At 41.9% G+C, this 27,808-nt stretch overlaps 1 protein-coding gene across 3 annotated transcripts in view; it reads left to right on the forward strand.

Moving 5' to 3' along the window:
• Positions 1–27,808, forward strand: part of CACNA1D (calcium voltage-gated channel subunit alpha1 D) — a 300,823-nt gene that overhangs the window by 150,719 nt on the left and 122,296 nt on the right. For 2 of the 3 annotated variants that reach the window (XM_063113920.1, XM_063113921.1), the window contains exons 6-8: positions 2,951–3,103; positions 3,624–3,820; positions 9,949–10,052. In XM_063113920.1, coding sequence (XP_062969990.1) covers positions 2,951–3,103; positions 3,624–3,820; positions 9,949–10,052 — 454 coding nt within the window. Of the gene's footprint in view, positions 1–2,950; positions 3,104–3,623; positions 3,821–9,948; positions 10,053–10,625; positions 10,730–27,808 lie in introns of all 3 variants that reach the window. The other variant, XM_063113919.1, reaches the window with a different exon arrangement.

Below are 27,808 nucleotides of genomic sequence, written 5' to 3' on the forward strand. Positions count from 1 at the left end.
TGTTAAGTGTAACATGATCAAATGAGAAGTTCCTTCAGATTTAATTGTTATCGCTTAATCTAATTTCAAAGTAACCATGGCAGCTTTTGTCCCCCAAAAAGCTAATGGCAGGACTGCCTGCCCATGGTATATGCTGCGTGCAGACGCATTGGGGCTGTGGCTTCATGCAGGAGGGTCTCTGGCTAGTGAAAACTCAGAATTCACATAGCCTTGTGTTGGCTCTGAGGGCTGATGAGGTTTTGACTAATCCACTAGTGCAGTGCTCCTAGATATTCATGAGAATCAGTTTTAAACTGTACTTCTTCTTTTCCCTCTGAAGCAGCACTGTTTGAAATTTGATCAAGGTCTGCATCTCACTCTCCCTCAGGGCAACAGGGAGAAATGGGAGTGTGAGTCTCATGTGAGGACTCTTGAAGTCCATATTTTAACTGCCCAGGTGGGGAACATCTGAGCCTCTCATCAGACCCAAATGGGCTTTAGGGGAAGGGATCAGAGGTTCTGGGCCGTGCTGTTTCCAGTGCTGGGTGGCAGCCATGGCCTGGTGACTTCTTCTCCAGTACCTGAAATGGTTAAAAATGCCCAGAAATGTTTGACTGTTGACACTTACTTAGGAATCGTCTAGTCCCTTTTTAAGAGAATTCGTACTGTTCTACAGGACATAATTTCGTTTGCACTATATTCATTCAGTGAAGGTAAATATGTTTCAAAGGGTGGTAGTTCAGACATTTGCAGGGTTCTTAACCACTCATGTTCGGTTAGCTCATAAATATTTGTCGGAATCCAAGACCATCAAAGTAGGAAAGAACCTAAAAGATTCTCTGGTCTACCTTCATATTCTTTTAGATGGAGAAACTGAGGCCTGTGAAGAGGTAGTGACTTCTGCGAGTTCTCGGTTAGTGGGTAGCCAAGCAGGTGTTCTGTCCTCTCCTTCCTCTGCCTCCTTGACTGGAGTCCCCTGAGCTCTGCTGCACGTGTTGATCAGGTACAGAGGGCCAAATGTAATGACCTTCACATCAAGATACAATTTGACCAATCTGAAATACGATACTTACTGTAAACATAAGAATATTCATGACGGTATGGCTCACTGCTGTAGCACTTAGAAGAGCTAACTGCTGGATGGTGATTTGGGGTGCCCATCTGCATCTCAAAAAGCCAACCACAGCAAAGCCTTTCCAAGTAGGTGAGAGCAGCTGTTTTCTTTCCCCCTCCATGTATTCCTTTAGGAGGCAAAAATGTTGAAAATCATACTATTGATGATTTTCTTTCTTTTTTTTTTTTTTTTCGAAAGAGACCATTTGAACATTTAAATATCCAAAGGTAGCACCTAGGATTTTAGTTGTATGAAGGTCTTGGAAAGACAGGACCTTGTACAGTCTGAAATCCTGTTATCAGTCTTCCCTCCCCAACCTGTCCCCAGCCTCTTGCGTGCTACGTATCATGGTAAACTGTTGTTGTTGCGGATAAGTGTTCTTCTCTTTGTTGGTGTACTCTGATTTCTAATTTATGTAACTCTAAGCATCTCAGCTTTTTATCTTCTTCCTTTCTTTGGCTATGTATCAGGAGAGTGAGAGGATATTAGTAAAAGGGCAGTTTGAAAGAGGAGAGACAACGAGGAAGGGAAGGAGAAAAAAGGAAAGGAGGAACAACACAGCAGAAGCTGAGGTTACTGGGCAGTGCAGAGACATGGAGTACGAGACGTGGAGTCAGGAAGCCTGTTTGCAGAGTGGGCGCCAGGTCCCTGCCTGTTGTCCTTCCTCAGTCTTCTGCTTCCTTCCACCTGGACCTCTTCCTGAGTGTCACCCCACCACGACCTCTTTTTCTCTTCTTTGGCAGCCTGACCCACACTATGGCTCCAAGTATTTCTCTGTGGATAGCATCCAGGTTTTCATGTCCCTCATCCCCGAAGCTCATGGTTCAGCTGCAGGACACTCCAACTTAAGGTTATGCCAGTGGTCCAAAGTCACCATCACCCCTGCACCCTTCCTTGTTCCAGAAGAGCCTCCTTTTGAAATGCTTATTTTTGTTCAGGGTGCTGGGGTTTGCTCATGACCCTGGAGCTCCGTAGGCACCTTCCTCTCATTTCAACACAGCAGTTGACTCTGGTCTCATCTTGACCTACCCCAGCACTCCGGAGCTGCCTCTCTGCCCATCTGGCCTGCTACTGTCTTTTAAAGCAGCTGCTTTTTGCCGATGGACTAAAGTGTCTCCATACCCCAAATTCAAAACCTAGAACTACCTGGCTGCAGTCTACTTCTCCTGCCTGCTCCTCTTTCCCATAGGTGACCACCAGTCAAGACTCGCCAGCCCCAGGCCGACGTTGTGCTCACTCACTCGTGGGCGTTCGGTACCTGCTGAGGTTGCCTCTCTCCCATGCCCCCTGTGGAAGTCTGTCCTCCTCAGCTTTCAGCCCTGCCTAGAGGGAAGCTGCCTCAGTCATCTTCTTCACAGAAGCAATGTCTTCTCCCCTCTTTAATTTTAACTGTTTGATATTACTCCTACAGCATCTGTGTGCTACCTTAGAGTTATTTGAGTTTAGTTCTTATGTCTCCTTCTAGAATATAATCTCTATGGGAGAAGGCACTTTATGTAGTACATTTGCATATTGCCAACAGCACTAAAACTCATGCTTTCCATGTGGTCGATGTTCAAGGGATTCTGCTGAATGGATGAAGAAATGCATAGATGAATGACTAGCTTTGACATTGGGCAGTCCCCCCTCTAGGCCTCAGTTTTTCCATCTGACAAGTGAGGGAGTTGGATTAGATGATCTTTAAGGTTCCTTGTTTAGCTCATCTTACATTTAGGTTTAACATTAATTACAAGCTTTGAAATATCTGTTTGGGTTTTATTAGTATGTGTCATAAATAGAGCAGGCATCAGTAGGGATTATGTATAAGCATCACTGAAGTGTCTTCCTGGCTCACAAGCTTATTTTTCTCTTTCCTAGGTTTACAAGTTGTCCTGAACTCCATTATAAAAGCCATGGTTCCCCTCCTGCACATAGCCCTTTTGGTATTATTTGTAATCATAATCTATGCTATTATAGGATTGGAACTTTTTATTGGAAAAATGCACAAAACTTGTTTCTTTGCTGACTCAGGTGAGTAGTGAAAATGACAGTTAACCTAACATTAAAAATTTTGGTTTTCCCAAGAACAACTTTGTAGATAGTTTTGGGAAAATCTAAAACAAAATGGGAAAAAAAAAATGCCAAATATGCCAGCAAGTCTACTGAGCAAGTCATTACTGTGAATTCAGAATAAATGAGAATTTAATCTCTTTTTCCATCCTGATTTCCTATGTCATGTGTCATAGCAAACAAGGTGAGGGGCCTCCAAAACTAAGACATGAGCAGACCAATAGCATTGTGCTCTGTAAGTTTGAGAAAGGTGCCACGAGCGTGAGGACGAGGAAAGAGCTGTGGGTTCTGACTGGAGGAAATGGCAAATTCCACAGAGGGGCAGGACTTGAAGTGGACCTTGAAGGACAAGTGGGATTTGGAGACAGCATAGATGGGAGGTCGGGTGTTCTCGGTGCTGGCAGGGGTCCTTGGCTTCCACTGGCTCGGATTTCCTGATGTCCCCCTCCTGAGTGGTGCAGCCTGCTTGCTCTGATTGCAGATATCGTAGCTGAAGAGGACCCAGCTCCGTGTGCGTTCTCAGGGAATGGCCGCCAGTGTACCACCAATGGCACGGAATGTAGGAGTGGCTGGGTTGGCCCAAATGGAGGCATCACCAACTTTGATAACTTTGCCTTTGCCATGCTCACTGTGTTTCAGTGCATCACCATGGAGGGCTGGACGGATGTGCTGTACTGGGTAAGCCGCTGGAGGAGAGAGTGTGTGGAGTGTTCTTTCCTTGGAGAAAGGAGTTTCATTAGCTAGAGCCACTGGAGAGTTGACTGGATGAGAACCCTGGAGCAAATTCTTTGGGAAGGGAAGCAGACCTCTTCACTCAGCAGGCCTCATCATCCTGCTCCCCAGGGCCTTAGTTTCAGTTCTAGAAAGCTGCTGCGTGATGCTGGGGTCTGGCCATTTAGTCCTCCACTCCCCAGTGCTGCCTGGGGAATTGTTGCTGAGTATGCCCAGTAATCCTCCTTGGAGGCCAGGGCTGTCCTTCTTAAACCCTAAGAGAGCCAGTGGGTCATATCCCAGGTTAAGAGGCCCCTGGACTTCCATAGGCTAAAACGGATCTTTTATACAGATAGGCAGGTTACTCTCCTAGATCCTGAAGGGAGAATAGGGAGCTGAAATGGGATCCCTTCCACAACTTGATACAACCTTAAACCCAACATGAGTTTTTCTCCTATTATAATATTTTCCTTTTATATCTTGGGCGTTACTCTAAAGTGGCCCAGCACAAGCCCCTAGTTCTCTTTCTATTTAGAGCTATAGATCTCTGGCAGAAAGGGCACACACAACGTGTCAAACTTCCAGGGCTGGTGGACCCATCCAACCCACCATGAAAACAGTCAAATACCCTTTTCATAGTTAGGGTTTATTCTTGTTTCTGGCAGAGCCAGAAGGGTTTGCCGTAAATAAAATGCAGAAATATCTTAACAGCCGTTTCCGAGGGCTGAGTTTGTTTGGTAGAATTTAAAAAGCTCACAGAAATTAGAAATTGTTTTCTATGGTACAAGAGTTGCTGGGAAAACAGCTAACATGTAGATTTTGAGGCTAAATCCAAGTTCAAACACAATTGACCAGGATTCCAATAATGAGTTTTAAAGGAAAATTAGTAATAAAGTACTTCTTGAATCAGCAGCTTCTAGTTAGAGAGCCTGCAAAATGAGAAGTAGCTTCTGACAGTTTCTAAATTCCAGACACTTTACAGCATATCATATTGCTCCTTAACTTCAGAGACCATAACATATAATGGTTATTAATCGGATGTTGCTTCCCTTCACCAGTGAGTGGAATGCTTGCAGGGTTGTAGAGTCCCTGTGTGTTCAATGCTGGACAAAGAAGGTGTGTTTTTATCTGTAGTCCCCAAAGTGTGAGTCTAGTATGATGAGGTTTAAGCATCACCGGCATGTTATATCATGTTTTTCCCTCTTTTTTTCTGATTGTCATAGGAGAATGTGTGTGTGTGTGTGTGTGTGTGTGTGTGTGTGTGTGTGTGTCTGTCTGTCTGTCTGTGTGGATATGCACATCTGTTACTTATATTCAGGAAGAGGAAGAAGGAGGGAGATGATATTGGAAGAGCCAAGACCATGCCAAGCAAGGGAGCCTCAAGTTAGGTGAAAGGCTGATTCTTATTGTTATCTTCTAAATTGTAATTTCTAGTCAGATTACTTGAGGTCTCAATCCCAGTCTTCCTTGGTGTTTCTGATAAATAGCAAAAGCATTGTCCCAATAGTCCAAACTCTCATCCTTAACCCCAAACAGTACAGAAAACCACATTTTGATTTTCTAAAACATAAAAATCTGGGACTCGTCTCAGCTTTCTTCTTCTCTTCATTGTCATGGTGAATTGTCAATTGCTGATCCGACATGCCTTGACTAATGGACAATTTTATACTTTGTTATGTTTCTGTACCTTGATTCTCTCACAACAGTTTTCCTATTGCCAAGCAAGTGAAAACTCTGGGAGTATTTGATTAAAGGAGAGAGAACCGTATGCCCCTAGAAACAGAAGTTTCTACTTGTTTTCCCAAGAAGTTCTAAGTATCACTTAGGATGATATAATTATTGTCTTTATTGTTAATATGACAATGACATCATTAATAATTTGACAATATAATTACATTCTCTATGAATTACATAGCATCTTTATTCTGATGGAGAAACTCAAAAAATTCATAAACATTATCCCAGTCTGTATCTCTTTATAGAAGGTCTAGAATCTTGAAGATGGAGACAGTGGGATGTAGAGAGACCATGGAACATCCCCATGGTCCTACAGCAAATGGTTGTCATCCTCAATCTAGAGCAGGGGTCCATCTGCAAATTTTTTTGTAAGGGGCCAAATAGTAACTATGTTTGGCTTTGCAGGCCACGTGTCTCCATCACAACTATTCCACTCTGCTGCCATAGCTCAGGAGCAGCCATTGACAATACATGAACAAATGGGCGTGGCTCTATTCTAGTCAAACTTTATTTATGGACCCTGAGATTTGAGTTTAGTATGATTTTCATGCCATTGAATATTATTCTTTTGATTTTTTCCCCAACCTTTTAAAAACACAAAGCCCTTTTTAGCTCAAGAGCCATATAAAAGCAGGCAGTAGGCTGGGTTTGGCCTGAGGATTATAGTTTGGGGACCCCTGACCTAGATTAGAACCCAGCACTCTTTCCTTGGCATTCTTCCACTTGTCATCAGTTTGTGAATCCTAGAACACTAGGGGGCAGCTAAGTAATGTATTCCATAGTGTTCCATAAGATCTTACTCTCTGAAACACATCAAGATTGTTTTTAACTACTTGTTGACTGTGTTTATTAATATCTCAGAGATAGGCAGGAGCCAAGAAACCAAGCCTCCTAATATTGTATGGACCATGGTCAGCTGGAAGCCACACAGCTGTGTTGCAGAACAATAGTCCCTGCCCAGCACAGTGCTAGGCACAGAGCAGGTGCTCAGCTAATACAAGTGACTGTTATCATCCTTCAGGTGTCCAAGCCTATTGCCTCATTGGTGTAGACGGGCCATGTTCAAATGTCTATTTTTATCCACAACTAAGACACAAAGGGAACATCTTGAGAGATAAAGGATATTAGGTTTTAAATATTGATTACAAGCAAATTTCTCAATCCTTTAGGTGTTTGTATATGGTGGACAAAGTCTTTGCGGGGGATTGTTTTGCCTCCAGTCAAGTTTATAGTCAGTCAGTGTTCTCAAGCTCAATATGCCTTAATCCTCAAGGGTATCTGGCAAATGGCTGGCAGGGTCATGAAAAGGGAAGTACAGGTGCTTCCGATATACAGATAGGCTCACTTAGCACATCCAAACAGTTGTGCTAGGAGCGGGATCCTTAACTTCTGGTGGAAAACATTATAATAGAGCGCTTTTATAGAGTGAGTTCTATAAATATAATTAAAGTGTCATTTGACTCACACGTATTTGCTGCTCACAGAGGCAGTAGGTTGCAGGGCAGGGAAAGAGCCTTATGGCTGGATAGGGCTGGTTGTGTGACCTGCAGTAGGTTACTGAACCTCTCTGGTCTTTAATTTCCTTGTTATAAGGTGCAGAATTAGACTACATGATTTCATTTTTTTCTTCAAATTACAGGAAATTTTTTTTTTTTTTCAATTCTGAGGGAATGAAATGAAGGAAATTAATTTGAAAGCATTGGTTTCAGGAGAGAGCCATCCATCTAAATCGTTTGTGGCTTCTTGCCTTAGCACCAAGCCCTTTTCTCAGTACACACACCTTGGAGGTGCAGGCTGCCGGAGCCCGGCAGGAAGGACTCATGGTCAGGCTGACAGTCTCCTTCATTCAGGGCACCTGGAAAGTTCTTTGCTAGGCACTCAGCCAGGGCTTGCCTTTCTGTGCCTTCTCTTATTCCATACTCTGGGGAGCTACAACCTGTGCACCAAGCTTCTGGTAGTGTTTTCAACAGCTGGAAAAAACAAAGCCTTAGCTTGGCTTTTAATTTGAGACATAAATGTGCATTTAAGCCCTTAAAATGAGGAAAAACTGAAGCTAAATAGAAAATTATTTCCTGGGCACCAGGTGACAGACACCCCATGATGACTTTGATATAAATATTTTAAAAAATTAATCTAAATTAAAGTGCTTTAGCTCATGCCGATTTCTCCATTGTTGATAAACACCGTGCAGACAAAATCCCAAGTAGAGTCTCTATTTTCATGTGGGTATTTTGGGGAACAGCTTGCAAGTTCCGATTTTTCCCTGTGTGTGTGATAAGGTCTAAGAAATACTTGGCTCTGAAAGGGACTTGGATTGAGAAGGCTTAATTGAGAGAAAGACTGGCCTGTACAGCTCAGGCTTTGTCTCTCCTGCCCACCTTCTGCTGTAGAGATGGAGAGCCTCCTGTGGCTTTTGTTTAGCTCCAGCCTTTTCCCCCAGCCATCAGCTGCATTCCAGGTGATACTTCTGATTTGAGCAAATGTGAATCTGTTGAACACCTACTCCCAAGAAATTAAAAGGCTTTTTAATTTTTGTGGAGAAAACTTTTCCTCCTGAGTGGAGAGGACAGCTGTTACTAGAGCTGTCTTCAGAACACCAGGCTGAGGCCCAAAGCACAGGGAGTGTCCAGGGACTTGGCCAGAGGACTTGGCCAGAGTAGCAGAAGAGTAAGGCTCCCCAGTGGGAACCTTGGAGTTGCACATCCTTCCCTCACCCTGCTGAGCACTCAGTCCCCTGCTGCATGCATCTCTCTTCCAAGAGGGGAAAACAGGCCCAGAGGTGTCTGTGTCGCAGGTGCTGACTGCAGGCTGTGATCTGGCCACCGTACCAGGCAGCATGGGTCTTCTCCACACATGGGTTTTTAAATAAGTTTAGTGTGGTATAGTTGCTTTGGAAGAATTACCTTCTGCCTTCCTGCAGAAATTAGTTTATCTAGCTTAATTAGATCAACAATTGCAGCCACGGCCCTGGCTCATTCATTACTCTAATTGCCAATGTAAGATGTGTAGACTGATATGAGTTCTATTAAACACATCAATTTTCATGTGGCCAAACAGGTGTTTCATAAGGGATTTAATGCCCTCTTCCCTAGACTTCAGCAGCAGATGTTAGGTAATTTTTTTTTTTTTTTTTCAAATGTTCTCTTTTCCTGTTTGGCTTCTGCATGAGGCAAACATTGTGAAATGCATGAGCCTCATTCTGTAAAGTTAAAACCTGGAGCTAGATAATGTGCAGGAAAGCACAAGCTTAAAACCCTAAGGGCATGCACCTGCAAGGCAAGAGCAATGACTCTGCCTAGACTTTATATAGTTCTTATTGGCTGAAGATTCTGGGTGTTCCAGCATGGTCAGGCATGGCGTCATCCATTCTGTCCCCAATTTATCCTTAACACCGCTTTCCTAGGAGAGATGTTTGCCCGATTTAACACTGACCTGTCCAGCTGTGATCCTTATAGCACCTGTTTGCTCCCACTTGAAAACTGCTCACTACTAAAACTTATGTGCAGCTTGGGCTTGTCCAGAAGTAGGGGCACAGGTTCCTCTAGCTAAGCCCTCTTTCACCTCTAATCCCAGTCAGTTCACAGCTAGAGTCAGTCTCCTGGGGTCCATCTGGGTCAAAGCTAGGTGTGGGGGATAAGGGCTTCTTTCCTTTTCCTGGGTCCTTCCAGTAGGTGCAACTGAGAAAAATCCCATTCCCTAAAGCATCCCTGACTATGTGTCAGCTAGTTGAAAATTTTCTTTTTGCATTCATTTAGCTGTACTTGCACTCACTGATTGCAGATAATCCAGATTTAAGGTGGGTTAGGTTTCCTTGGATAGTTTGGCTTCCAGAGGAAAGTTATTATTTTAGGAGTTTTTTTTTTTCTTTTTTTAGGTACATACATTTTTTTAGGAGTTTCTTAAAGAGTTTATAGAGTCAAATGCTGCAGTTTGTCTCTATAATTAAGACTTTTCCACCATCACACAAAAAAGTAAGTGCTAACAACTTGGGAAGAGTAGAAAATAGGCTTCAGCTAAGCACTAGTTTTATCCTCTATGAAGACCTTTTCCGAAAATCACTTACCAAGGCAGTTTTCTGTGAGAGAGAGGCAAATATCAGCTGATTTCCCTACCAGGGGCCAAAATCTGCTATTTGGCCTGAAAGCCTTGATGACTCTTCCTGTGTGTGTGCATACGCCTGTGTGAGTGTATGTGTGTTGGGAGAACGTAATGAATGTGCATTGGTTACTGTTATCTTGGATTTGAATCTAAATAAATGTTTAATTAAATGTGTAGAATGCTGTCTTTAATGTGACCCTCTCTCCTTACTAGATTCTCTTATTAATCCACTCCTATGAGACTACTCTTATTTCTTGCAGATGAATGATGCTATGGGATTTGAATTGCCCTGGGTGTATTTTGTCAGTCTCGTCATCTTTGGGTCATTTTTCGTACTAAATCTTGTACTTGGTGTATTGAGCGGGTAAGCTACACCTCTTTCATCTTGAAAGCAGAGTCCTGAGGACAGTTGCCAAGACCACACAGGCTTTGCTAGATGGGGGCTGCCGGGTACGTGCCAGATGCTTTATGCTTCCTCTGAGATGCTTTCTTTTCTTCTGAAGCTTCCCAAATCACACTGTTTCCTGGAACCTCACCAGCCTCCATGAAAGAAAGCTATAGAATGATTATTGACCAGAAATTAATCAGCATTGTTGCCTGGGATTTAAATAGCTTCCATTGCTTGCCCTTTTGTTTGTCCGCAAATGAGATACATTTATAATTGCTTTATTGGTCTGGATCCAAATATAATGCAGATGAATTGGTATGAAACAGTCACTGAATGAGCTGGTCTGGGCCAATTTTTGGTAGGCCACATTTCTAGATTTCAGCGCAGAACTTGTCCTTATTTGAAGAAAAGAATGGAAGGACCTAGGTCTTGTCCCTGTCCTAGGAACACCAACTTTCAGCCAAAGCACTGAGTGGTCTGGCAGCTGCAACTGGGGCTCTGCTCTTTAGTAAATGGATAACTGATAACCATTCTCCTTGCATTTTACAGGTAAATGATGCGATAGGATGGGAATGGCCATGGGTGTATTTTGTTAGTCTCATCATCCTTGGCTCATTTTTCGTCCTTAACCTGGTTCTTGGTGTCCTTAGTGGGTAAGCAGTTGGATCCGTGTTGCACATTCTGCTGCCACGTGTGAGGCGGCTCTGTGTATCTCCCAGCTGCCTCCTGATGGCTTCTCTGCATGCGTGTGGACTCTGGTGTCCCTCAGTGTGTTGCTTTTGGATTGACCTGTGATTCTTTCTGCCTGTATCTGTCTGTGAGATTTTGTGTTTCTGATGCTTGCCAAACACTATTAACCTAATGAAAAGATTTCCCTGAAGCCAGTTGCATTAGTATGCGAATGTGTAGGGGTAGATTACAAATGAGGAAAAGGGCTCCCAGCCTTGGTCTCCCTCAGGAAGAGGCCTCTGTCTCTTGTGGTTTTGTTTCCATTAGTACATAACCTGGCCCTTTTAAGTTACCCACAGTGCATCAGAAATAACTTCCCATGGTGTTTCAGATTTTATCATGAAGGAGAAATAAGCCTAGATTAACACATAAATACTGAACAGTTTCAAAATCTTACTTCCTCAGATTGGAGTTCTTTATTAGCTGGGTTTTCAACTGCTGTCATTGTGAGAATCGTCCCTCTAATTCAGTTTTAATCATAGCTGGTAGAATCTTCAATGCAAAATCATGATCAGCTTTTGTGCATACATCTCTTGTGGCCTTGTCACAGTCCTCGTCATTCAGTCACCATTTTTGAAATTCATTTTGTTTACCACCTCGTCTCTGTGGATTGACCCTCCATAACGAGGGTTCAACAGAGACTGACTTGGAAAGGGGTTGCCTTGTGTTGCAGGGCTCTGCCCTGCCTGTGGTTGGAGGGACCCATCCCAGAGCCCCTGTGGGCAGCTCTGCTTCCTCACCATCCCTTAGACACCCAGAGAGCAGAGTACCCCAAGAAGGGAGCAGGGGACCATCTGGGCTCTCTCAGAAGCAGCTCCAGGGTACAGCTGTTGCCCAGGGGATGGGGAAATCTGGAGGCCCAGGAGGTGCCCATGTCCCCCAAGGAGGCTTTGTCACTGTATGAGCCCAGACATCCTCATTGATAGCATTGATAGACATGATGTGAGGGAGTTTATCTCAAGTCACTCCATCTTTCTCTTTCCACTGCCGTATCTCAGGGAAGCGATGTCTTTATGTGTGCTGAGTTAGTGAAAAGAGCTTTATCGCATTTTTCAGAACACTGCCTTTTCCAGAGCAGAAAGCCAGTGCAGTTATCCATCTCGGCTTCCTTTCCTCACTTCCCTCAAGACCTCCATGCCTGTGTGCAGGGGATACGCACTGTGACTTCTCCTTGATTGAGTGTGGTCAGTGTCATACCATGGACGCACACACTCACATGAAGCCCCTGTGTAGAAGTGGCCCAGGAGCCAGTGCTCCCCAGCAAGGGGGTGACAGCATACTCCTTTCTCTGCCCCACCCTGCTTCCTGCCGCGGATCCAGGGCTCCTCAAGCCTCGTGTTCTTTCACTTCAGACTTTAAAGTGCCTTCTTCCTAATGCACCCTGGTGGCCTTAGGTGAGGGTTGGGATTACACGGGTGGCATTTATTCCTGGAGAAAACATCGTGTCTGACTTTGCCACAGGAACTGCCCATACAAGGTTAACAGCAATCCTGTTGTGAATTCCTTGGCGCCCCGTGTCTCCTAAACCCAACTAAACTGACGGAGGCCATGGAAACCACTAATTTTAACAGTGCCAGTGACATGCCTTATCTTTTAGCTTCCCCAGGCAGGAACCGTCACCCCAGCATGATGAAGCAGAGGTAGGAGCCAAATCATGAGGTGCTTAAAAAAGAAAAAGAGGGAAAGATAGGAGGAGGGCCCCCCATTTTAATGATGGGGGTTAAACATGCAGCCCTATGGGAGGTACCCGAAGCTGGAGAATAAAAAAGGCACACACTTTCATGGAACAACCAGCTTACTGAAATATGTTTTGGGGAGAAATAATACATTATTTAAAAACATTATTTTTGCATCAAAACCTAGACCCCTTATGAAGGAGAATTTTTATGAACATGAATTTTTAAAAGAAAACTTAAGTTTCCCAGTAATTTTAACTGTCATTTCAGGCTATGCCTGGACTCCTGGAGGCTGCATGCACCCTGCCTCTCCTGCACTATAAGGCCACATTGGTAGGAAGTGCTGAGGGTGAAATAAGAACTGTGTCTTCAGGGCAGAGCCCCTTGGATGTGGTTGCTAATTGGGCCAGCATTTTCTGAGTTCCTATCAAGTGCCTGGCTCGTAGCCAGAGGCCAGTGGTGCCAGGATGTCTAAGACACAGGCCTTGTGCTCAGCATTCATGGTCTAGTAGGGGCCATTGTGTTTGAGCGGTGCTAGAGCAGGAGTGTGAACCAAGGGCCTCCACAAGCTGGATCTCAAAGCTGAGACAGTGCCTACCAGGGGACACTGTCGAGGGGATGGCTTGCTTCCACCTGCCCCAGCAATCCCCCTGCTTCTCTGCCTGCTGTCCCCCCCTTTCCCATTTGTATTGTGTTGTTTTTAAAGCAAATGAAGTATTTTTCTATCTCAATCTTAAGATGTTTTACGGTTCTTTTAGGGAACACTAGAGGTATTGCACATGCAGAAAGACATAAATGTTAACAGGAAGGCAGCTGATGTTGCACAGCCCCTAGGGGACTATCAGACCAACACAAATGTCATCCCCAAAGTACTGAAGTAAAAGGTTCCCGTGTTAGAAACCTCAGTCAAGACCATGTTCTCGCCTTCTAATGAAGAAACGTTGGAAGATGCTGTGTCTTTGTCTGTTAACCATTCTGAAACAACTGTTTATACTCCTTGGCTCCCTCTTTCTGTGTGTGGCCATGCCATCCTATTGTATTCTTGAACTGACTATAATCTGCACATTTGATTTGGTGTTTATACATGTTCAAAGCATTGTAAGCCTGATGCTTTGGAAAAAGTTTTGATTTTATAACAGCCTCTTTTTTTTTCTCAAGGTGAGTATGAAGTTTATGAGCTGTGTACCCTGCGTAGGCAAGTGTGAACGCAGATGTGCACTTTCGTCTCTGGTGTGCACTGTGGGAGGAGCCGAGAGCTGTAGCTAGTGTTGCAGTTTTACATGAAGTTGTCACTGAGGGGATAGTCCCATTACCAAGAGGAATTGGAAAGAGTATCTTCTTTAGGTTTACAGTTCAGATGGATTAGGTATGTCTCGGTTTATCACACTGGGTTTTTAGAACATTAGCGGTTTTTCACTTTTAAAGTTGTTCATTTAACTCCAGTCGCTCTTGAGGTTTTCATCAGTAAATAGGCAAATAAGAGAACATGTTGGTGTTTCAGCCCCTTATTTCCTTAGAACCACTGCTAGATTCCTGGGGGAGAATGGTGGTGACAGGCAGTGGGCTGGTTGCCTCTGTGCCTGCTGCTCCACTTCAGGACCCACCTGCCACCAGCCACACCTGCAGCAGTGGTATCTGAGTGCCTAAGGCAGAGGACTCCCTGGGCTCCTGAGATGCAGCTTGGACAGCAGGAAGGGGACTGGGAGAGCTGGGTTCTGTCCTGCCAGAGTTCATGTTCACTCCAGGGCTTCACTTAGTCACCCTGAGCTTCAGTCTCCTTGTCCCTCAACCAGGGATAGTCTTGCCGTCTCCCTCACAGGGTGTTTTCAAATCAGCTGATGAATGTAGAAGTGCTTCGAAAAATATAGAAAGGATTTCACTCATTTAACATACCCTTCCCTTGAACCTGTGGATCTTCCTTCATTCCCCTGCCTGGGAAGTGGGACTAAGCAAGGGAGCTCTTTGGATATTGTGAAGTGTAGCATTTTCTGAATTTCCCTGGAGGTGAACAAGAGAAACATGCTTTATCCACACATTCCCGTTGTTCTCTGTGCCACCCGGGAGGTAGCTTTGGAGGGTGTGGAAGTTCTTTATCAACCATAAAGTATTATGCAGATCTAAATTGTTGCTATTTGAGTTATATTTGACGATGATTTTTTTTTTCTTTTTCTTTTGCACAAATAGAGGGGAATGGCATGTTTGTAACATAGTGGTAAAGCTTTCCAGCTTTAGAGTTGGATGACCGAGACTTGAATCTTTGCTCTACCTTTTACCAATTGTGAGATTAGGGGCAATTTACTTACCTCTTTGAGCCTTACTTTCCTTATCTGTGAAATAGAGTCAATAACAGTATCAACCTTAGGAGTTCAGTGAAGATTTGGTGAGCTAAAGAATGTAGAATGCCTGATCACTGTTGTTATGATGGCTCCAGTAAGAGTATATAAAATGGGGTTTGATGCAAGAAAAGAATCTGATCAGTTCAGTCATTTTAAACAAATTAATAATAATTGGCCAAGGTGGGCCTCTATTAGTGAAAAGTCGGAATTATATAATTTTTAAATGTTTTATTACCTAAATATATATGTATATGTGTACATATACATATATACATAATGACAAAAGCCAATGATTACTAAAGGATATTACTGTATAAACCACCATGTGGGCCTGCTTTAAAGAATAGATTAATTTATAACTTGACTATGAATTTGAAGCTTCAGTTTTGCCAACATCTTACAAAAAATACTTGAAACACTTTCTTAAGTAGGCCTCGTATGTTGTCAGGCAATAAATCTTCTTAGTAAACCAGCTTTTATGACATAAGATTGAGTGTAAACCCAGCTCATGTCTATAAATTCAAAATTCAAAATCATTCAGGTCTAAATTAATTTGTATTCCTTGTGTCCCAATAAGTTCTGGATGTACCAGGTCACAGGTACTTTTTTAAATCATTAATCCAATTTATATTACTATGGACCTATTTATTTGAACTTTAGAAGTTTTGAGGAAATATGGACGAAGTGAAGCATTATGTAAAAGCAAGGGCACTTTTCAAACCAGTTCATCTTTCTTAACCTCACTTCCTGCACTGGGTATATCAAATACCGGAGGTACATCAAAGACTCAGGCTTGGCTACTTTTATGAAATCTTTGTTTCCTAAAGCAAAGAGGTATATAGAGAGTGGAGAGGTGCAGGTGGGACTGTAGACTGTATTACATCAGAATTTTGCAGAATGGAGTCACGTTTGGAGGATCATAGTTCATACCATGGTTCATTTAAATTCACACCATTATAAGCCAGGCGATCTTGATTTCTTCTCTTTGAATGGTGGCTCAGGAGGCGAAAAGGTATATGGTGGTTGTATCAATTGTGAATATTTCCTAAGTGTATACATACCCTCAAGGAATAGGCATTTCTACAAAATTTCACTACTGGGATTAGATTTTTCTCTGATTCAAACCTTATCAGCACCTACCAATAGAAAAGGAGTAATGGGTTTTTCTCCTGTAAGTACCCTCTGACGTATGTGTGTCTTACAAGAGTAGTCAAATTGGTTACAAAATTGAAATGGATAGTGTTGAGGTCATGGGATAACCAGGCTATCCATGTGATTCGTTACCATCTTATTACAAAATTAAACTGTGCTGAGTTAATGAGTTAATTCCATAGCTTGGCCAATAGAATTTTTGGCAAATGGCCAATAAGGCACATAGAAGTCTAGTCCAAAAAAAGCAAAGGGACAGCAACAGACTCTTTGTAGATAGTTCTTATAATTAAAATAAAAAGATTTCCTGTGTGTAATGAGAGATGATTGAGCTGCCACAGTGCCAAAGACACCCTTAATGATCACTTGTAGCAAAAACCTCACATTTAGCTGGATTTATCTTTGATTTGACTAGGCTAATATATGAAAGATTGGTCCACACAGTTGGATATCTTTTTCTTGAACTTTGAAGTAATGTTGTGACTGAGGTTCAATGCTGAGCTCAGGGAGCTGGAAAGACCCAGGGTCCTTTAGTAATCTCATGTGGTTTGGCTTTTGTAGAACAAGAAATTAAGCCCTGATTTGGCTTTCAATAGAAGAGTGCTAAATTTCCTTTTTCTTGTAAAGAACCAAGCTAAACATTTATATATACTTTTGAACACTGAACTTTCTTGTTGCAGAGTTAAAAGGCTGTCAGGGATAGCTGACAGCTGGATCCTGGTGCTGTTGGTACAATGGCACCGGACGTGCACAGGCTGGTAGCCACACCTGACATTAACAAGTGAGTGGTAACCTCTCTGCCGCTGGCTCGCAGCTACTGTTTCCATAGAAATGGCTGTCGGGATCAGTGGAAACGAGGTAAGTGAAAGTTTTCGCTGATCCTTGTTTCCATCACGCTGACGTCTGTTTCCCTGGCAACAGCAGTGGACAGTAGCCAGGCACTAGCAACAGATTCAGTAGAGCTCTCTCACTTGTCAGCTGTGGCTATCATCTGTTCCTGACCACGTTGTTTTTTTATAATGCATAGCAAAGACCTCTGAGGACCCTGGAGGCACCTCTGGCCACATGCGCACTCCTGGGCTCCCGTTTTGCCAATAGAGAGCTATGTACTAGTAGACTGCTTTCTCAGCAGTCTTCCCTCCATCTGTGCTCTGGTTGGTTGATATGCTGTTTGGGAGAAAGGGGGCAGGTTGTTGAGGGCACTAATGTTGCAGAGCAAGCTGTTGAGACTGTTGATCCCAAATCCTGGGGAAGAAAAAGCACTTCATTACAGTGCTTTTCACGAACAGATCCATCTCTTTACACAGCTGTTAATACCTTAATAGTTGAAATTAAAGCCATAATTTTCCTGTGTTCCCTATTCAGTTGGTGGCATTAACAATTGCCATTACTTCTACAATGAAAAGGATGTTTATGAGTTTAATAATTTGACTGCTTGTGGGAAACATATGGATGATTGCCTCTGAGACGATTCTGTCAACCTTGTGCCAGATTTTTCTTTGTAATATTCTTTTATAGGCTGGTAAAATTGCTTACGGATATCAAATATTAGTATTGCAGGGCAGCTTGGTAGACAAAGACCAGTATGCCTATAGTATAGGGAACTATTCTTTATTAAAGTTCAGCCGTTGTTCTTTTCCTGGATTTTCATTTTAATATTTCAGCAGATATATGCACTCCAGGCATAGGTATCTTCCTCCCTGTAGGAGACAGCATGCTCAGGTCCCACCAAGCAAAGGAGAGCCATTATTATTGCCCTCGTATGTCAGATGAATGTGTGTGGGGATAATCATTTACAGTAAAAAACAGTAACAGGGTATTAGGGGGATTATAACAGGCAAAAGTAAACTATAGGACAATAATCCAAAAAGTAGAAAGGAGTTAAGCAGAGATTTACTGTTGTAAGATTCTTACATTGTATGTGAAATAATATAAGATGGATTCATCGTAGACTGATAACTTATGGATGCACATGATAATCTCTAGAGAAATGGTTAAAAAATAAAGTGGCACTAAAAAGCCAAAAGGATATAAAATGGAAAATTAAATAGTATTCAATTACCCAAAATAGGAAAGGAGGAAAAAAGGAACAAAGAACATATGATGCAAACAAAAAACCAAATAGTGAGATGGTAGATGCAAACCCAACCATATCAATAATTGCATTAAATGAAAATGGGCACAGCATTTTAGTTAAAAGACAGAAATAGACTGGATAAAAATGTAAGATGCTGTAAATATAAAGACACATATTAAGAATAAAAGAATGGGTTAACTATATTAATACCACACAAAATGGTCTTCAAGGAGCATTTCCAGAGATAGGGACATTTTAGAGACAGACATAATCATAAAAGGGTCAGTTCATCAGGAAGACACAATGATTCTAAATGTGTTTACCTGTAATAACAGCTTTAAAATACATGAAACAAAAGCTGTCAAAATTAAGTGATGAAATTTTTTAAATTCACAAACATAGATGAACATTTTTATAATCCCCTCTCAATAGTCGATTGAGCAAGGGGATGAAAAACAGACTCATAAGTAGGAGCTAGGAAAGAAAGACCACAGTGGTGTGTTGGACTTGCAGAGGGAGAGAACATACCTAGGGTTGGAAGGTAGGGTGGGGAGAGGGGCAAGGGGAGGGAGGTTGAGGATTGATTGGGTGGGGGAATAATCAAATTTGTGATAATGAGCACACTAATAGTATTGATCTGGCCATCACATCTTGAGCACAAGTGGTAATGGTCAGCTTTGTACCCCATGAATAGGCATAATAAAAAAAAAATGTTGATAGATTAATAACTATCAACCAACTTGACCTAATTCATATTTATAGAACACTACATCAAGTAACTTCAGAATGCACATTCTTTTTAAGAGCACAAGGAACGGTCACCAAGACAGATCATATTTTGGCTATAAAAAAGTCTTAGTAAATCTCAGAAGATTGAAATCTTACTAAGTATGTTTTTTCCAGCTGCAGTAGATTTAAAATAGAAGTGAATGACAAGCTATCTAGAAAGTCTCCTGAATATTTGGAAGTTAAATAACACATCTCTAAATAAGTCATAACTCAAATATTACAATAAAAGTTAGAAAATACTTTAAACTGAGTGATAAAAATACATCTCAGAATTTGCATGGTCCATCTAAAGCAGTGCTTAGAGGGAAATTCATAGCTAATTTATAGTAAGGAAGAAAGGAAGAAAGGTTTAAAATCAGTGATCTGCATTTCTACCCACCAATCTAGAAAAAGAAGAACAAATAAGTCCAAGGTAAGTAGAAAAAAATAATAACAGAAGTCAATAAAATACAAATTATAGTTCACAAAACCAAAAGTGGGCTCTCCAAAAAGCTGAATAAAAGTGATAAACTCCTAGCAGAACTAACAGAAAATGAAAAAAAAAGCAAATTACCAGTATTAGGAATGAAAGAGACATCACCAGAGATATTACAGACATTAAATAAGTGAATAGAGTAAATAATTTTATGACAAATTTTAGTAACTTAGGAGAAATGGGCAAATTTCTTGAAAAACAGCTTACTAAGAAGAAATAAAAAATCAGAAAAGCCCTATGTTTGCTTTTCAAATGGAATTAAAAATCACAGTCCTTCTCTCAAAGAATACTAGAGGCCTAGATGGGGTCAAAAGTGAATTTTGTTAGGCAATTTAGAAGGAATACCAATCCTAGAAAACTTCTTTCAGATAATGGATAATGGAGGAAGAAACATTCCCCAACTCATGAGACCAGAATAATCTTGATACCAAAACTTTACGAAGACATAATAAAAACAGTGTTCTTCATTAATGTAGACACAAAAATTCTCAAATATTAGCAAATAGAATCCAGCAACATGACCAAGTGAGATTTATACCAGAAATAAAAGATTGCTTCATCATTGGAAAATCGATGTGATTTGCCATATTAACAGAATGAAGCAGAAAAGTCATGTGATCATCTCAGTAAATGCAAAAAACACTACTGACAATATTCTGTTACCATTCATGATAACTCAGCAAAGTAGGAATATAGAAGAATTTCCTCAGCCTCAAGAAGATTATCTACAAAAAAAGCTAAAGCTGACATGACACATAATAGTGAAAGACTGAATGCTTTCTTCCTAAGATTAGGAACAAGGTAAACATTCCTTTCTCACCTCTTTTATTCAACATTATACTGCAAGTACTGGTCAGTGCATTAAAGCAAGAAAAAGATTATATTAGTCCATTTTGTGCTGCTTTAACAATACCTGAGACTGGGTAATTTATTAAAAATGAATAAATTTCTTACAGTTCTGGAGTCTGGGAAGTTCAAGGTCTAAGGACCCATGTCAGCTGAGGGCCTTCTTGCTGTGTCATCCCATGGCGGAAGGTGGAAGGGTAAGAGTGTGCACACACAGGGGTTGGGGGATGGGGAGAAGGTGAGAAACTCATTCTTTTATCAGGAACCCACTCCTGCAATAAGGGCATTTGTCCATTCATGAGGGAAGAGCCCTCATGATCTAATTACCTCTTGAAGGTCCCATCTTTCAACACTGTTGCATTGGGATCAAGTTTTCAACACATGAACTTTGGAGGACACATTCAAACCATAGCTTAGATAAAAGGCAGGAAGATTGGAAAGAAAGGAAAAACTATTTATATTCATGGACAACATGATTATCTACAAAGAAAGTCCTAATACAATTTAAAAAGAGCCTACTAGAATTATTAAGTGAATATAACAAGGTCACAAGATACAAAGTCAGTGTATAAAAATCAATTTTATTCCTATATACAAGCTGCAAACATGGAAAATGAAATTTTAAAAAATATAATTTATAATAGAATCAATATATTAAAATACTTAGGAAAAAATATAAGAAAAGATATGGAAAACCACTGTAGTGGAAACTATAAAACATTTGATTAGTAAAATTAGAGATAAATAAATGAGGATGTACCATGCTAATGGGTTGGAAGACTCAATATTAAGATGTTCATTTTTCTCAAATTTATGCATTCAGCACTGTCCTATTCATAAATCTCAATAGCCTTTTTTTAATTGTCAAGCTGATTCTAAAATTTATATAAAATTACAAAGGACCTATATTAACCAAAACATTCTTGACAAAGAACAAATTTGGAGAACTCTTATTACCTGATTTTAAAACTTGACATAAAGCATAGTAATACGGTGTCGTTTTACATAAAGGTAGATATGTGGAACAATTGAATGGAATAGGGAATCCAGAAATACATATATATGGCTAATTGTTTTTTGATAAAGGTGCTAAAAATAATTCAATGGAGAAAGGATAATCTTTTCAGTAAAACAATGCTGGACAAACTGGATATCTGTGAAAAAAGTGAACCTTGACCTTCAGATTACACCACACACAAACATTAACTTGAAATGGATTATAGATGTAATGGAAAAACTAAAAATATATTTTCTAAATGATTTCTGTTCTTTAGAAATTATAAATTGAAAAAAAAAACTAAAAAATATTATAAATTGAAAGGGAAACCACACACTGGGGGAAAATACTCATAATACGTATGTAGGTACTGAAGTCTGTGGAAAAATAGAATTAAAATTTAATAGGAATCTTTTCATGAACTTTCTGAAGTACCCTCATATATCTGGCAAAGGGCATGTATCTAGAGTATGTGAAAAACTCTTAACAAAATAATCCAATTAAAAATTGTCAAAAGGCTTAAACAGATACTTCACAAAAGAATATATACAAATAACCAATAAGTACATGTAAAGATGTTTGTCATCGGGGAAGTGCAAGTTAGAACCACAGTAAGGAACTACCACACATGTAGTAGAATAGCTAAAGTCAAAAAGACAATACCTAGTATCGACAAGACTACAGAGCAACTGACATGCTCATACATTGCTCATAGAAACATAAAATGGTACAATCACCTTGGAAAAGTTTGTCAATTTCTCATGAAATTAAACATATACTTACCATATGGCCCAGCAGTACCATTCCTAGGCATTTGCCCAGGGGAAATGAAAACTTATGTCCATATAATGACTTGAATGTGAGTACTCACAGAGCCTTATTTCTAGTAGCTCCAATATGGAAAACCTCAAATGTCTATCAATAGGCAAGTAGATAAACAAATTGTGGTATATCCACACATTAGAAGACTATTCAGTAAAAAGAAATGAAGTACAAATACAACGTGATCAGTGAAGCTCAAAAATAAGCCAGACATAAAAGAAAACATATTTATATGAAGTTCTGGCACAGGCAAAACTAAGCTATAGTGATAGAAATCAGATCATTGATTTTCTGGGGTGGGAGGTGGGGTTGACTGGGGCAAGGGGAAAGAGACCACTTTCGGGGTGGGAGTGTTATAAATGTTCTGTATCTTCGGAAAATGTGGTACATCTACACAATGGAATACTACTCAGCTATAAAAACGAATGAAATACTGCCATTTGCAACAACATGGATGGACCTCGAGAGAATTATATTAAGTGAAACAAGTCAGGCACAGAAAGAGAAATACCACATGTTCTCACTTATTGGAGGGAGCTAAAAATTAATATATAAATTCACACACACATACACACACACACAAACCGGGGGGGGGGGAAGAAGATATAACAACCACAATTATTTGAAGTTGATACAACAAACAGAAAGGACATGGTTGGGGGGGAGAGGGGGAGGGAGAAGGGAGGGAGGTTTTGGTGATGGGGAGCATTAATCAGCTACAATGTATATCGACAAAATAAAATTTAAAAAAAATAAATAAATAAAAAAATAAATGTTCTGTATCTTGATTGGGGTGGTGTTTACATGAGAGTCACCATTAACCAAACTGTCCACTTAAGTCATGTACATTTTATTTGTTTGTGGCTTGTATCTCGATAAAGTTAATTTTAAAACACTGTTAAGGTAGAGTTAAGAGAGACTTCTGCTTCTGGTCAAGATGGAGTAACAGGATTGGATGTGCTCTCCCACCTGAAGCAATAAACCAGAAAAAGATGGTATATAAAACAGTAGTTTCTAAGACACTAGACATCAGGCAGTGAAGGACAGTGATCCCTGAGGCACAGGAAGTAAATGAACTCTATGATTGCCCCAGCCTACTGGCTTGAGAGAGTTCCTGGGTCATGGCACAAGGAGAGGAAACCAGGTGGAGTCCTGTGGCCTCCTTGAGTTGAGTAAACAAAGCTAAGGGTTTGTGGAGACCAGGTAGCTAGAGTACTGCAGGGCAGAGTGCTGCAGAGAAGTGAATTGCATAGAACGAAAACTCCAGAGATAAACAGAGGGCCCCTCTTAAATATTCAGCGGAGTACTTTTTAGTACATGAGAGGAAACTACCCAAGGCTGGGGAAAAGACATTCAAATGGATTAGAGAAAACAGTGTCAACACTCACATAGGGCTAGGAATATTGTCTCTTCCTACCAGCTAATTTTTTTTTTTTTTTTTAGAAAATAATTTTATTAATATTTTTTACAGTCTAAGATGTTGTTTTGGAACAGTTGGGAGGCAGGGGGAGAGGGGAAAGGGAAAGAAAATGGGATGGAAGAAGAAGGAAGGAAAAGGGGTGGGATTGAGGCCTGTGGTTCCCTGCTGTGCCCATCAGCTAATATTGCCTGTTTTCCAGCTGGCCTGGAAAAACTCATAATTGATAGAACATTGGATAGAGTACTCAGAAGGGTTTTGCCTCAGCGGTGAGGAATAATCAGCCCTAGATGAGTGATGCTCCAGACTGATCCAACAAATCATTAATGCAGGCCCTAAAAGGATCAAGCAGTTTGCTCCAAGTAACATGGTTACAACCCAGAGCAAAGTACAAGAATGTTTATAGGAATGCAAAGATATCTAGCACCAAACAAGGTGAAATTTATGTCTGGCATTCAATCAGGATTATTAGACATGCATAGAAGTAGGAAAACATGGCCCATGACGAGAATATTTAATCAACTGAAACCAACCCAGAACTCACACAGCTGTTAAAATTAGCAGAAAAGGACCAAAAAAGTCATTAACCGTCTTCCATATGTTCAAGATGTTAAGTAGAGACAGGGAAGGTACAAAAAAATCAAGATCCTAGAAACAAATCTAATAAAAGATGTATGAAGGTACTTCAGAAAGTTCATGGAAAGAGTCATGATATCTTTTAATTCTGTTTTTCCACAAATTTTTGAAGTATACTTGTATATGACCTCTTCTACATAAAACTTCGCTGAAGGAAATAAAAGAAGGCTCAGTAAGCGGAAGAATATATGATCAGTGATTGGAAAACAACTTAGGATGTCAGAGGACAGGTAGTATTAAGAGAAGGAATTTTTCTTTGTAATGAGAAGAAAGGAAGAGAAGGTGAGCAGATATGTTTGGTTTGGTAGTGGGAAGCTGAGAATGTTCATGCCTGATTTCTAGTTTCTCTGAAGCAGAAGGCCAGGTTAACTGCTGAGGGTAAGGTGGTAGATGGCAGAGTTGTACATCTGAGGAGCGTGGAGAAGACTCAAAATAGTCCCTGCAGAGAGTTAGGACGTGAGCTGACCCGAGAAGCGAGGTATATGATCAGTGGTAGTGAGGTCCTGTTGGAAGCTGGCGATGATCCATCTGCACTGAGGGCCGTCTATCCCATCGCATAACTTTCTGTAGCCGTGCATGGCTGTTCTTATCCAGGCATGGAACATCTGTGCTGTTTGCTAGCTGTGTCCAGTAAAAAGATGGAAGAGAGTTTAGGGTATCAGCAAGGACGTCTCTGAAATGATGGATCGTGAAATCTAAGATGGGTTAGGAAGAATGGAGAGGGCTAAAAGAATGGGAAACAGTAGAGGTGTCAACTTACTGGATATATCAGAGAGATTAAAAACGTTTATAGCAGGAATAGTTGAACAAGTCAGCTGGAAGGAGAGGGGGTTGTGGTCAGAGAGCAGAAGGCTTGAATTCATGAGTGAATTTGAAGACTTGGAGGGGTGATAAAATTTAGGGGGTGACAGGATTGGGTGGCTGAAGTAGCACAGAAGAGATGGTCATTTAAGATTCATAGGTCAAGGAAATGAAAAGCAGGGATAGGCAAGGGCTGCTGGAAGCCCCCAAGATGACGATAGAGCTTGGGATGCAGAGGAAGGCTGGGAGCCAGGAGTCAAAGTCTTCAGTTCCAGAGGTCAGTAAAGGATGACACAGGAAGAGGAGAAGGTCCTGTAGTCCACTGGTACCATCCTCAAAGGACAGGGTTTTTGTTTGTTGGACTTTTATAGCAAGATGAGGGAGGATTGGCCTAGATGTGGAGAGGAACAGGAACTCTTAGAGGCCTCAGGTAGCCAGAAAGGCCTGCAAGGGATGTGAGCAAGAAGAACACAGGATCCCTTTGCAGAAGGTGATGGAGAGCTTGCCGCTATAGAGCAGCAGCCCCAGCAGGTACGGGGAAGGGCAAAGAGTGAGGGGAAGGCCAGGTCAGTGACAAGCAAGCTTAGAGGAACATGGGGACCATGGTGTGCTGGATGACGGGGCTGTGTAGCGGCTGAAGGCATCAGCAAGAGCAGAGGCTTCATGATAGTGAAGCCTTCTGGAGGGTGAGGGTCCTCAGTGACAGAGGCCTGCCTCGCTTGGTCTAGGGTGATGGTGTCCAGCAGCTGTGGTCGGGGCTCACCCAGCCTGAGGGAGGTGGGATGTTGGAAACTTCAGTCTCAACAGATGCAGCGTGGCATTTTGGTATTTCAGGGGTGTGGTCTCAGTGTCTGCCCAGCGGGGACAAGGCAGTACCCGTGGCTGTCATCTGCATGCTGCCCTGGCCTGCAGCAGCTCCTTCAGCTGCTGGGGTTACTAGTTACTGAAGTTATTGGTTGCTCCATGTTGTAGCACAAAGAGCAGAAAGTCAGAGGTCAGAAGTCCTGGCTTGGGTGCTTGTTCCATACTTCCTAGAGATGGGACCCTGGTCAATGTACCTCACTTCTCTAAGCCAAGGTTTTCTCATCCCTAAAATTGGAGAGCCCCATTGGCCATGCTACTTTTCTCACAGAGCTGTCCTAAGAACCAAGTGGAGGAATGAATGAGAAGGGACTTTTCCAAACGTGAGGCGTGCTCCCCACGAAGATGGCTGTGGTCCGCCTCTAGGAGGTTGTGTCTGTGCATTGAAAAGCCACCTTATTTGCAGTCTACGCGTTCACTTGCTAGTGCTGCTCTCCAGGGCTCCACATCTTTTCAGGACCTGGAGAGACACATGGAGCTTAACTTGATTTTTTCAAGTCTGACTGTCATAAGAGTTTGGTTTGGATTCGGGGATAAAACATTAATCCACTTTGAATTCCATCATTCCCTTGAAGTTCCACTTTAAAATAAATCTTAGTTTAAGTGGCACTTTCGGCACCTCCAAGAATTCGGGTTTTTTTCAGCTTCGAGTCCTGGAGACTTTCGTTGCATCTGAAGGATTCTAATTCAGTGGGTGATGGCATACCACCTGCCCAGAGGGGTGCTGTCCCCAGAAGCCCACCTGTCTTTGAATCTTCAGCTGTTGTTTATCAGGAGGCCTGCAGAGACGTGCCGAGGAATTCCAGGGCCCTGTATGGATTCCAGAAGCTGCTCACTCTCCCTCTCCAGCTATCAGTCAAGTGCATCTTAGCATCAAATCTCTACCTAGCTGTGTGCCCTAGGAGCACATTGGAGGGTTGGCAGGTCAGGGAGGGCTCCTCTGAGAAAACTGGGCTCCTGTTGGGCATTGAAGAACAGACAGGATTTGTAAGAATGGTAAAGGAGGGGCATGTTCCAGCTCCCGGAAAGTGGTGAGGAGAGCAGGGCCGGGGGATGTGGTGCTGGGGTTCTGGGCAGGGGTGTAGAGGTGGAAAGGGTCGTGGCCAGTGCCTCTCACGTGAGGAGGAGAGATCTGTGCGTTTTTATTATCAAGTCGGGGATGTGGATTGTGTGAGAGATTTTTCCTTATTGCTTGTTAATATAGTGGCTAGGATATACATGCCAGGCACTGGGCTAGGTGCTTTGTTTAATTCAATCATCTTCACTGCTTTAGTGAAGTAAGTGTTCTTTGTAGTTTTACACATGATGAAATCAAGGCTCAGAGCGGTTTATCACTTTTCTCAAAGTTACACTGTAGGAAATAGTAAAGCTAGGAGTTAAATCTAGGTCTGTCTATCTCCAGAGCCCTACCTGCTTTTCTTGTCTTGGAGCTCTTTCTCTGTCTGGGGAGGGGATCCCCTGTGGGATCCCATCTGTCTAGACCCAGTCTGTGCTGATGCCTCCTGAGCTGCTCTATTCTTCATGCTTTATCAGGTTTTTTTTTTTTTTCCTGTTCTCGAAATTAATTACCCAAAGCAGAGTGGAACAATGAAAGATGGAGGCTTCAGAGAAATTTGTTTCTTTTTCCTCGTAAATCTGTTTGTGAACAAGTCCCGTTCTAGCTCAAGTGGTCCTTTTGGGTCCTGTTCCTGGAGGGTGGATCTCTCTGCATCCTGTGCCTCCCTGTAATGGGATGCTCATCCTGTTGCTCTCCCTCAGAAAAGGCACTTCCCACCATCCTGCCCTACCCTGGGAACTCCTCCTGAGAGGGAGAAACTCCGTCCTTTCTCAGTGCAGCTCGCCAGGGGGTTTGCCATCTACATGGGCAATGAATGAGATTTGAGCTGAATTTCCTACAAGTATTGCTTTGGGGACACTCCTACTGGTGGACTGAATTCCAGCCTCTTCCTTGGGCCCATGTTCCTCATCTGCAGTTGGAACCCCTCGGCAGCTTTCTGAACAGCAGTCCATTATCTAGGCCCTTCACACAACAAACTGTTGCTGTATGAGTAGGACGTGCCCCAGGATTGCTGGCACCTTGAATAAGACATTTATTTTTAATGATTCTGCCACCTTCTCAAG

Source organism: Cynocephalus volans, chromosome 11 (genome assembly GCF_027409185.1).
Source record: "Cynocephalus volans isolate mCynVol1 chromosome 11, mCynVol1.pri, whole genome shotgun sequence".
NCBI lineage: Eukaryota > Metazoa > Chordata > Mammalia > Dermoptera > Cynocephalidae > Cynocephalus > Cynocephalus volans.